Source organism: Anomaloglossus baeobatrachus, chromosome 4, assembly GCF_048569485.1.
Source record: "Anomaloglossus baeobatrachus isolate aAnoBae1 chromosome 4, aAnoBae1.hap1, whole genome shotgun sequence".
NCBI lineage: Eukaryota > Metazoa > Chordata > Amphibia > Anura > Aromobatidae > Anomaloglossus > Anomaloglossus baeobatrachus.
In genome coordinates, this window is record NC_134356.1 from 365,416,815 (window position 1) to 365,430,177 (window position 13,363).

The 13,363-nt window shown below is 40.5% G+C and overlaps 1 protein-coding gene across 1 annotated transcript in view; it reads right to left on the reverse strand.

Annotated features, from left to right (window-relative positions):
• SLC2A13 (solute carrier family 2 member 13) overlaps nt 1-13,363 on the reverse strand; it is a 304,260-nt gene that overhangs the window by 184,207 nt on the left and 106,690 nt on the right. Inside the window, exon 3 of the mRNA XM_075345137.1 lies at nt 12,909-13,117. Within this exon, the coding sequence (XP_075201252.1) occupies nt 12,909-13,117 (209 nt within the window). The remainder of the gene's footprint in view (nt 1-12,908; nt 13,118-13,363) is intronic.

Genomic DNA, 13,363 nt, shown 5'->3' on the forward strand with positions numbered 1-13,363 from the left:
CAATGATGGATGGTAAAATCGGACACTGATGTTCCTTGAGCTTGACGTTCACCTTTAATCTCTTTGGAAGTTTTTCTGGGCTCTTTTGTTACCATTCGTATTATTCGTCTCTTTCATTTTTTATCAATATTCTCCCTGTGGCCACATCCAGAGAGGTTGGCTACAGTCCCATGGATCTTAAATTTCTGAATAATATGTGCAACTGTAGTCACAGGAACATCAAGCTGCTTGGAGATGGTCTTATAACCTTCACAATGCTGGTCTATAAATTTTCTTTCTCATCTCCTGAGACAACTCTTTTCTTCGCTTTCTCTGGTCTATGTTGAGTGTGGTACACACCATGTTACCAAACAGCACAGTGAGTATCTGTAGCCTTATATACAGGCCCACTGATGGATTACAAGATTGTAGACACCTGTGATGCTAATTAGTGGACACACCTTGATTTAACATGTCCCTTTTGTCACATTTTCAGGGATACCATCATTTCTGTCGTCCTATTTCATGAGTTTTATGGGGGGGGGGTAATTCTGTGGAAGCAAGTCTGAAAAGCAATGTCTGACTTTCATATGTTCATTTTCATAGATTTTTTTTTATTTATTACTACCTTTATTAGATTCAAGTTTTTTCTGTGACCATTGTGAGTTTTTCTTTAATTAAACGGGAATACCAACAATTTCGACCACGTGCGTAACTTTATTAAACATGTATTGTAAACAAATGACCAGGATGGGGACATTACTACAAGATGGGCACCAGGATTGGGACATTACTACAAGAAAGGGAATTAGATAGGGGACATTATTATATGAAAGGTATCAAGATGAGGACATTACAAGATGAGGACCAGGATGGGGGATATAGCTACAAGAAAGAACAAAATAGGGGACATAACTACCAGATAGGGACCAGGATGGGAAAATCTCTACAAGATGAGGACCAGAGTGGGGACATTTGTTGTGATTCAGTGACCGAGGAGGACCAGAAAAAGAGCAATAACTCGGAAACCCAGAAAATAACCAGAGTGGCTGGAACCTTAACGGATTGCAGACCTAATACTGACACACAACTAGAAGTAGCCATGGGACAAGCCTACGATGACCTAGTCATCTCGACACAGCCGGAGAACTAAATACTCTAACAGAGAGAAATGTAAAAAAGCTAATCTGCCTCGGAGTAGTCCCCAAAGATATAGATAGCCCCCGACATGTAAAGATTAGGCTGCTTTCACACTACGTCTTTTTAACATGCGTCCTGAACGTTTTTTTAACGCAGAAACGGATCCAGTGCAAATGCGTTTTCATTGCAATGCATTTGCAATGGACTCGCGTTAACATGCGTTCACCTGCGTTTGCGTGCGTTATAGTGAGGATCCAGTGACTTGCAGTTTTTTTAACATCTTTCAAAAACGCTACTTGTAGAGTTTTTGAGCTGCGTCCAACTTCTGCAAATTGCTGGATCCTGACTAAACAGCACGCAAACGCATGTGAACGCCGGCGTGCTGATAGGCAGGATCCTGCTTGCTCTACTGAGCATGCACAGAAACCAGCCCCGTGATCAGTCTCTCTCTCTCTCCTCCCTCTGTCTCTCTCCCCCTCTCTCTCCTCCCTCTCTCTCCCACCTGAGAGCTGCGGACACTCGTAACCAAGGTAAATATCGGGTAACCACTTCTCTTAGTTACCCGATGTTTACGTTGGTAATGTGTGCAGGGAGCCCGGCTCCTAGCAGCTGCAGACGCTTGTAACCAAAGTAAATATCGGGTAACCAAGCAAGTATGCCCGATGTTTACCTTGGTTACGAGCCTCGCAGCTGTCAGATGCCGGCTCCCAGTCTGGCACGTTTAGTTCCCATCACTCCCGATCACATGACTCCAATGCCCGCCCCTAAACATCCAGTGACAGGATCCTGCAAAGTAACATGCGTTTGCATGCATTTTTTGCTGTAAAAGCAGGATCCGCTTTTGCAGCAAAAAAACGTTCAGGACGCATGTTAAAAAGACGTAGTGTGAAAGCAGCCTTACTGTGATATAGGAAAACACAATACGTAGCTAGAGAACAGATTCAGCAAAGATGAGGCCCAAAACTATCTGCATAAGAAAGACTAGGAAAGAGCACTGACTGCAGCCGTAAAAACCCTAATAAATACCAGCACGACTGATATGGAAAAATACTGAGCCTAAACAGGCTCTCCACCGCTATATCAGTACTCTGGTGTTACTGGGATCCAAGAAAAACATTGATATAGCGAGGGGACTGAATATTCTACCAAGCATGACAAAACACAATACATAAGCCAATACATACACAATACATAAGCCAATACATAAGCCATAATACACAATTCCCTAAGCCAGGGAAGGAGTCTTGCGAGGATAATTTGCATATTCCCAGTGCCTTCTGGGATAAGTGAAGAGTCACCACGAGCTCAAGGAGAACCGGGTTTTGGCCGTTACAGCCGGAAGGAAGACTTCTGAAAGCCAGGGAAGTAGTCTTGCGAGGATAATTTGCATATTCCCAGTGCCTTCTGGGATAAGTGAAGAGTCACCGCGCACGCGAATTTTAGCCTGTCTTCTTCATTGTGAGCGTGAGTGAGCAAAGTGTGAGCAAAAGTAAGTGTGAGTAGAATTGTTTGTATTTAGTTGTTTAATTACTTAACATTTGCTTAGTGCTATCCCCATTAGAAAATGTGCTCCACTATTGCTAATGCGATCCAGTTTACATCTTGTCTCATGTATGCAGTCCTTGAAAAGCCGTTCGAGGGTGCATACTGTTGTTCGAGATGTGCGCAAGTTGCACATTTGGAAGCCCAGATGCTGGATCTAAATGAGCAGCTGGCAACTCTGAGATGCATTAGCAATATGGAAAGGAGTGTGCTGCTCACTGAGCAGCAGCTTGCTGGGTCAGATGTGGGGGAGGATCGTAGTAGGGAGCGGCAGGACGGTGAGGTAGGTAGCTGGGTGACAGAAAGGTGGGTAAAGGGAAAAGTGCTAGGAAGGCTAGTCCTGAACTGACACACCCCAATAGGTTTGCAAACTTGGCAGATGAGGGGGATGGCATTACAGGGGTAGCATTGCTGCAGCAAGGCATGACCTCTGAACGCCAGAGGAGTGTCTGCTCCAGTAAGGGGGGGAATAGGAGTGCAGGGCAGGCAAGACAGGTACTGGTAGTGGGGGACTCAATTATTAGGGGGACAGATAGGGCAATCTGTCACAAAGACAGGGATCGCCGAACAGTGTGTTGTCTTCCTGGCGCTCGAGTTCGGCACATCGCTGATCGGGTTGACAGATTACTGGGAGGGGCTGGGGAGGACCCAGCGGTCATTGTACACATTGGCACAAATGACAGTTAGAGGTAGGTGGAAGGTCCTTAAAGATGATTTCATGGAATTAGGTTGTAAGCTTAAAGCATGGACCTCAAAAGGTGGTATTTTCGGAAATACTACCTGTGCCACGAGCCACACCAGAGAGGCAAAGAGAGATCAGGGAGGTTAACAGGTGGCTCAGGAATTGGTGTAGGAAAGAGGGTTTTGGGTTCCTGGAGAATTGGGCCGACTTTTCAGTTGGCTACAGATTCTATGCTAGGGATGGGCTGCATCTTAATGGGGAGGGTGCAGCTCTGCTGGGGCAGAAAATGGCTAGAAGGTTGGAGGAGTGTTTAAACTAGGAATGGGGGGGCGAGGGTATTCACTTTATAGAAGGGGAATGTAGTGCAGATAGTGACCAGGGCACAAGTAATGAAATTGGGGGTGGTACGGGGGGAAGGGTTAGGACAGTTAATACAGTAAGCAGGAATACAGGTACAGAGTCATACGTAACGTGCATGTACACTAATGCCCGAAGCCTCACAAATAAGGTGGAGGAATTAGAATTAATATTGGTGGAAGAAAATTATGATATAGTGGGGATATCAGAGACATGGCTGGATGAGAGCTATGACTGGGCTGTTAATTTACAGGGTTATAGCCTATTCAGGAATGACCGTACAAATAAGCGAGGGGGAGGTGTGTGTCTATATGTAACAGAACATTGAGCAAGGTACACAGATACTCCCAGCATTGAATAATCCAATTCCACCAGGAACTCCACACAGGCAAAATCACAAGTAAAAAAAACCATAAGCAAAAGGTACAAGACCAACTTATCTGAGAGGAGTTCTGGTAGACACAGAACAGAGCTGGTTTCAGGAAGTCCTTAGAACACAGGAAATACAATTTAGAACCGGCAAGGAACAAAAAGGAAGCTACACAGTTATATAGACCCAAACCAAATGTCCTGATTGGAAATCCTACTCAGCTGTCCAGTTACCACTCAGCAAGTCAACTGCATTACCAGCACAGACCACAAGAGGGAGCCCCAAACTGGAATCTAATTCAAATGTATTCACAACAGACATTACTACAAGATGAGGACTAGGATGATGAAATTACTTTAAGATGTTGGCCATCTAATGGTGCTAATTGTAGGACAATATTACTCTTCCTTCTATGGGGCTTATAGTGGGACACAAAACAGGAAAAAAAATGTAAAAATGTCAAAGTAAAAGTAAGAAAAAAATATTTTGTCACTAAAAATGCTGTTTTATGTATAAAATAAACAATACACATTTGTTATTGCTGCATATGTAACAACCCAAGCTATAAAACTATACCATAACCTATACAATAAATGACATTTAAAAAAAATAAAACCACTAAAATTTTTATAAAAAAAAATGAACAAAAAGGTGTATAGAAAAAATATATACCATCACTAAAAGTATCATATTGTCCTGCAAAGAATGCGGTTCCTCAAACTAAATTTTTTTTCTGTGTGCAGAGTTCTGGGGGCCTGACGAAAAGGTTGAAATGGATGGGAAAATGATGAAACTGAATAGGAAGAGCCTGGAAAATATGCCTGCATGCATTTCTTACTCATATGGTTTCTGGGATCCCCTGAAGCCACACGAAACAACGTCAGTGAGGCTTCAGTCTATCGGTGCCCCTGCAGTCTATGTCGCACTGCCTTGGCCAGTCCTGCACTGACTCACGCAGAAGTGCGAGCAGCTGCGGGATGAAAAGCGCTCATCACTGACTTCCATGACACCGCGTTCTCACAAAAAGTCTCGCGGGCGGCCAGAGACTGTGACTAGCGGTGACTTCACAGGCTCATGGGACAGTTCGCGTGGGAACGTGGTGGCCATGGAACTCAGTGACCAGCGCTGATGTCACGAGTTCAGCGGATTTCATCACTGCAGGTAATGAATTCAGCTAACCTCATGACATCGGCGCTTGTTATGCCTTGCAGTGACCTGGCCTGACCTAATGATATTAGCTCAGGTCACTGCACTGCTCTCAGTACACCTCAAGAAATCAAACCCCACCATAAAATTCAATACTTTATTCTATTAAACCAACAAAGTGCAAATTTAAAAACAGAGTAGGTTTGATACATTAAGTTACGGTTACAGGAAGGATTCCGGGCAAATTCCCTATTCTTACCCTTCCTGACCGCAGGGGTCGGCACCCTATACAGATAGACGCAGTGGTGCCCCCACTCAATGTGGACTGTCCCTTCAAGCCCTGTGCTAACAGTCTTATTCGTGCTGCTGATCTCTGTGAGAGCCTAATATAGTATCTCGTGAGGTTCTCATACACCCACACAGGCACTCTAGAAAATATATATTTAGTATGACATTTATGAATATACTAGATAGACATTTTTTCTTTACTCAGCATTTTGTAGATGACGTAGTCAGCTTATCAAGTAGAAGATACTGTCCATGTTTTAAAGCATCACTGCACTGCTCTCCCAGGCAATGGGGAACATTCTGTTCTTCATTGACTGGGACAGTGAGTATGGTATGGATCGATGTGGGACCCCCTTATTGGATTACGCCAGACCCGAATTTGTTTTTCCTTTTCAATTAATTGGTTTTGAAAGAAGGAATGTTTTGGGGAGTGTTTTTTCAAATAATTTTTTTTTGTCTTTTTTTTTTTTTATTACTGACTGGGTTATTGATGTTGGGAATCTGATAGATGCCGTGACATAAATAATGCCAGGGCTTGATGCCAGGTGACATTACACAACTGGTATCAACCCCATATATTACCCAGTTTGCCAACGACATGGGATGAGCTGGGCGAAGCGCCAGAATTGGCGAATCTAATGGATGTGCCACTTCTGGGGCAGTTGCGGCCTGCTATTTTTAGGTTGGGGGGGGGTCCAATAACCGTGGACCTCCCTAGTCTGAGAATACCAGACCACAGCTGTCTGCTTTACCTTGGCTGGTAATCAAATTTGGGGGATCGCAAGTTTTTTTGTTTTAAATTATTTAATTTATTTTAAAATAACAGTATAGCCCAAGAAATGCATGATGATCCCCAGTAGCCTGTTACACTGTATGAAGGCACCTAGTATCCCCCCTACATTGTATGATCACTTACAGTAGTCCCCACACATTGCATGACAGCCCCCATACATTGTATAATGGCCCCCAGTAGCCCCCCCCACACTATATGATGGCCCCCAATAGCCCCCCCAAAATGTATGATGTTTCCCAGTAGCCACACAACATGCATAATAGCCACCAGTAGCCCCCACTCTGGTAGCACCCACATTGTATGACAGTCCTCCAACTGTATGATAGCCCCAATTAGCCCCCCATACTACATGATAGCCCTACTAGCCCCCATACTTTTATGACAAACTCTAGTAAACCCCCCACACTGAATGATGGCTCCCAGTTGCCCTCCCCTTTGTTTGAAGGTTCCCAGCAAACCCCGACACTGAATGATGGACTCCAGTAGCCTCCAGATACTGTATTACAGCCCCCACATAATGTATTATGACCCCCAGTAGCCCCCACAGACTACTACAGCCCACACACTGTATTATGCCACCCAGCAGCCCCCCTTAAAAATCCACACACTATATGATAGTCCCAACACTGTATAATAACACATTCACAAATTCAGTATTTGATCAGTATTTTACATCAGTATTTGTAAGCTAAAAACCAGGAGTGGAACAATCAGAGGAAAAGTATAATAGAAACACGAGCACCACTTCTTCATTTTTCACTCACTCCTGGTTTTGGCTTACAGATACTGATGTAAAATACTGACGAAATATTGAACACGTGAATATTGCCTTATAGTAAGCAATAGTCGGCACACAGGATGACAGTGTGGGCAGACCAACGAGGTGATGTCACCTTGTCAGCGCAGTCAATAGCCTGGCATGATGACCGTCTCTCTGCTGTTCTGTAAGCTGCAGACCTGCAGCATGTAGAATGGGCAGCGGTAGTGCAGGGAGACCATGTTTCCCTGCAGTACCAGTCTTTAAAGGGTCTTCCCATCTCAAAGATTCTATTCGAATATGTAGTAGTACTAATAATAATAATAATAATAATAATAATAATAATAATAATAATAATGATAATAAATAAAATCAGCAAATACTTTTAACTAGAAATTTAGTATAGTTTTCCTAATATAGCCGTGTCACTTGCCTCATGTGCAGGGCATTGCAGTTTAGGTATCCATGGTCCACTCATATTGTGACAGTTAGTTGCGTGTGGTTGTAACCATGGACACCTAAGCTGCAATGCCCTGCACATGAGGTAAGTGACATGGCTATATCAGGAGAACTATACAACATTTCTAATTGGAGGTATATGCTAATACAGTATACTTATTGCACCTATTACATATTGGGATAGGATCTTGGAGATGGAGATACCCCTTTAACTGTATCGGTGTGCACAGCTCTGCACACTGAAAGTTTAGGGTGGTGATCACTCCGCGTGGGTACTTATAAGTGCGGGGCCTGAGTGACCGCCCCCTCTACACCCTGATAGCTACGATTGGCCACTTTCAATTTTTAGAGCAGCTTTCCTCATTGACGAGCATTTCTGTCCATAAAATGGCTGCTAAATAGTGGAGCATGTGACCAGACAGTCAGCCTCCTCCAATAGAAAATCTTCTAACACGGGAAAGCTTCTTTTCTGTTGTAGGAAGCAGATGGACAGGTCTGGTCACAGCTCCTCCGCCAGCAGCCATTGTATAGGTAGACGTGATGATCAGAAAGTTGCACTAACAAGAGAAATTTGCCGATCTCTTTAAAGGATTTGCTGTCATTAATATTATGGCTGATCCTTTTGTCAGATGATATTTTTATTCTGAATGTAAAAGGTGTTGCTTTTAATGAGTATAGCTTATTCTGACCAAAATCCTATTTTGCTACTGGCATTTAAATGACACCTTGACATTTAAAAAAAAAAAAAAAAAACAACAAAAAAACGACTTTGCTGAACATTTGCTATACCATATTGTAGTTTTGTTGAAGAGAAAGGTGTGAAATACCCTGTGATGAGCTGCATTGAAATCTAGAGTACTAACCAAACAAACCATGTCTCCATAGCAACGGAAGGAGTATTATATTGGAGATCCCTCGCGGTGGCATCTCAGAATAATAACTTGGGCTGTGCGGTTTGGCTTCAGCTACATATGCCCAAGTTATTATTATGGGAAAAATAACAGATGTAAATACACACAAGTCCAGCATATTCTGTTGAAATACAGCTACTAAAAAAAGTCAGTCAACTCTGAATTAGTAATCATGAGTCTATAACGTGTACTATGATAACACACATGGATACAATGACACCCTAAATTAACAATTACTTGGGTTTTTCCTTGAACTATTTACAGTCTGTTAACGAAACCCTGCCACGGATAGGTTCTCTCATTAAATGTGTGTATATAGTGTAGTGTGAGTGTGTTCGTATACTCACCTATGGCTGCTCTCCGGAATCCAGCCCTGTTCTGCTCCTCCTCTTAGTGAGATCACCACAATTTCAATTATTTGGCTCACTCTTTAATTTACTATTAAAGAGTCTATGGAGCCTCTGACGCTCCATAGACTTATATTTTACAAGATACATCTGGGTCACTCAGAACACAGTGTGACTTGCAGAGTCTGCACAGAGGAGACGTTACTTAGAAGAGAACGGAGCTGGATCCTGGAAAGTGGCGGTAGGTGAGTTTACGAACATACCACAGTACATGTACATATACACGCATTTTATTAGCATAAAAAAAATACATTTTTCATCTCTAAGCCAAGAAATGGCTCATATTTCATGGCAGTAAAACCAGTACATGGGACAGACTATTTTTGTCCTTCTGTACCACACAGCTATTTGGATTTTTTTGTCATTCCTTAAAGAGGACCAATCACCAGGATTTTCCTGTATAAACTAAATCCAGTGCTATACTGGCGCTATCATGCTGATTCTAAACATACCTTTAGTTGTTAGATCGAATGTATAGTTTCTGAAATACAGGCAAGTGAAGTTTGTAAAATGCACGGTTACTTGATTGATAGCAGCTACAGAATATCTAATAGGTGGGTCAGGTTTTTGCTAGTTAATTAGTTAATCCCGCCCACTGTCTAGCTGCCTGGCCTTCCTCCCCGTCCTTCTTGCCTCCTTCCTCCCCCTGTAATAACGGAGACAGAGGGGAGGAAGGACAGACAGGCAGACAGAGATGGGAATAACTAGCATAACCCGACGCACCTATTAGATATTCTGTAGCTGCTATCAATCAAATAACAGTGCACTTCACAAACTTAACTTGCCTGTATTTCAGAAAGTATATATCCATTCTCACAACTAAAGGTATGTTTAGAATCAGCATGATAATGCCAGTATAGAACTGGCTTTAGTTTATATAGGAAAATCCTGGTGGTTGGTCCTATTTAATAACTTTTATTTTTACATAATCACAGCAATATAGGGTCTTGGTTTTTTTCAGGACAATTTGTAGGTTCATAATATAACAATCTAGAATACATATACATTAGGGTTTCATTTCTATGAATTTAGTTTGGGGGGGTTGACAAAAAAGGTCACCATGCAATTTTCTACACAATGTTAATAGTTCATATTTCTAGTAAATGTAGTGCTGGCTATGGGAAGTGTACACATTTTACACATTAACCAATTACATGGTACAGTATCAAATTGTTCATAAAAATCATGATAAATGCCAAAACACATTCCAGATGCTTAGGCTGGAACTTGCCTCTTCATGAAGCTGCTAAGCTTAGTTTGGTGGGCCTGATTCATCATATACCTATGCTGATCTATAGTACGCTTATTTTCAATGAGCTACAACAGATTAGTATCTTTTAGAGAGCTAAACATTTTACCTACAGTAGAAAAACTTAAAGGCCTATAGTTTTGGGGTTCATTTCTTGAACCCTTTTTGGCACAACATTTACCATGTGGCAGTCCTGTAGAACATAAGGTTTTATTATAGAATCAATAGATGCTAGGTAGATTGACAGACCATTTTTTCTAATTCCATAAAAAGTCAGCGGTGTATGCCATCCATTTTACATCTTTCTGCATTTGACAAGTGTCATTTCTTCGAAAGCTTACTTTATTCACTGAATTTCACTTGATATTCATTTTCTTCTATAAAAATAGTGGAAAAGACATTTTCAGTAGGTTCACTCTAATGTATGTCTTTCATCAGAAATGCATATGGATCTCAGCAAAAGGGAGAAGTTACATTTCCAAACATTATAAGAAATGTGTAAATGTAATGGTAGTGCGAGTTTTCTTTACCAACTTTGGTGAACAGTTTGAATAGCTGTCATTGGCTTATTTTGAGTGTATTTGTAGCAATGCTTGTGTTGTTTTTTCTATACAAGATTATCCTAATGGACCTATCGTCTGTTATGTTCAGGAAATTGTGACATATGTGAGCAACGTTTTGAAGAAATATGCAACAATAATTAAGCCCGCTATTATGCAAAGTAATTTGCAAAACCGTGGTAGAGTGGCCACATTGTAGGCTGCCGAACCAGAGCCCTTCGAACCTCCTTCTACCTTCCAGCATCCGGTCCACCTCTCCTGATTAATATGCCCGGTATAATGTCTTGTTTGTTCCAACATGATGTCTTGCTGGACATACTGCTCAGAAGGGCATAGCAGGGTTTGTACATGTAATTTTATCAGGTTTTTGGTGTAGATGCAGTTTTTGGCTTTACAGAACTGGGAACATTTTTCTAAACTACTTCTATAAAATAAATTGCACTACTTTGTTAGACTTTTAAAATGTAATTAATTATTAGATACAGTGGAGGATGATGAAGAGAAAGTCAACTTACCAAGCTTAATTCAAACTTCAGTTACATTTTATTTGCAAATTTATTTTCTTGCCCCAATTTTTAGGTGTGATATAGACAACAGGAGCTATTTACTACAAATAGTAAAAAAAAAAAAAAAAAAAAAAAAAACCCAACAAAACACCTGACCAGCACCTCCAAACAGACTAAAATAAGTGTGAACAGGTATAAGCTGCAGTGACTATAATATATAATAGCTACACTCTGTCTGTGAGAGCTTAGATGTGTAACTATTGAATATAACATGTTTGGATTTCATTACTGCTATACAGAATGAAGATACTTTACGCACAAATTGTCCAATTCACAAGAATCCATCAGCCGGGACAAAACATACCTTTCTTTGATTAAACCCTAAACCGAATAATTTAAAGAGCAGGTAGGATCTGACGCAAATTAAAAACAGCCTATGGCTGATGGGAGGAGTCCTCAGCCAGAAAAAAAAAAAATCATAACCTAGGATAGGTGCTGTCAGTTTTGGTTTTGTTTTGTTTTTTTTGCAGTATACTATGGACTTATTCATTTTCTGACTGAGCTCTCCTCCCATCAGCCATAGGCTGTTTTTAATTAGTGTAGAATCCTACCCTTTAAATCTGTAGAAACATGTAGACTATTTGGTTTAAGTTCCAATCAAAGAAAGATACACCTTATCGTGGCTGATGGGTTCTCATGAATTGGCCAATTTGTGAGCTAAGTACCTTTATTCTTTAAGTATATTACTGCTATATAGCAGTAATGCAATCAAATCTTCATATATTAAAGGTTTACACACCTTAGTGCTCACAGAGTGCAGCTGTATTCTCTTTTTTGAGCAATTATTTACTGGGCACTACAAAACAACTACAATTCACAATTAATGCTCCCTGAGAACAAATTCAGACCTCCATATAGCATAATCTGAAGATTTACAGCAAATTTAGGTCCCTTAAAATATATGGTGATGAGGTTGTTGAGTTGGGTTAGGAGAACCTTGGGTAGTCAGGAATCACTGTCCATTCATGCACGTCTGAATTCGACCTTACAACCAGAACACTGTATAATATTGTACTTAAATTATGGTGCCACTTTATTGTAATGAATGATACTATCATAATCATTTTAATTTGGATTACCAGCTCATTTTCCAAGGCAAGTTTTTTTCTTGATGCATGTTTATTTAGCAAAATTGACTCTTAACTATAAATGACAAACTATTTTTTTGTCTACGTGTATTGTACGTATTGAGAGACTCAATTTGGAATGTTTATGGGCTTTTCCGAGCACCCATGTCAGAATGCAGTTTTCCCACACAAGGACATTCTAGGATTTAGTGTTGCTTGGGCTACGGCATAGTACCTTTCTTGAAGAGGTAAAGTTAATTTTATTGGCATTCAACCCAAACTTTTTCCGACTACTGACTAATTGGCAGATTGACCTTTTCTAGCAGTGAGGCATGTTCTTTATTAGAGATAAAAAGCCTTGACACTTGAATTTCTATAGGTCAAATTTTCTGCACCTTTTTTTCTTTTTCTTTCCAGCCTTTAAAACCTTTATCGTAGGTAGAGTCTAATGCAGATATGTTGTGAAATCCTAAGCCACTTGAGAAAAGGTATAAGCCGAACAATGCACAGCATCATTAATATGTGCAACCTATTGTGTATTAGCCATAAAATATCTAAAATACACAGTTATGCAGGTTAATTCTGCAAGAAATACTGTGTATAAACAGGATTAAAAAGAATAAAAGACATGCTACCTGCACCCGCTTCCTTCTCTTCTTCATCAATGCTATTTTTTATACTGTCATATTCTTCGTCAATTGTTTGAACGCCTCGAATTTGAGATAAAACTCTTCTCGCCTTTTGCGTCTGGCCTTTTTGAATAAGCCAACGTGGACTTTCTGGTAGAAATAAAAAGCCAAGAAATTGGAGTATAGCTGGAATAGCTGAAAGCCCAAGCATGTATCTGCAAAATAAGGAGGAAATTAAAAAAAATAAAAAATAAATAAATAATAGTAAATTAACGGAACTTGGACGAACATTTCAATTGTTGAAGAAGGTTTGCAATTCTAAATACAAGATATACATATATACATTATTCAGTTGAAACCAGACGTTTACATACATTATCTAAAAAAAATACTATCTGACATTGAATCATAATAAACCTTTCCCATTTTAGGTCAATTAGGAACCGAAATTATTTATATTT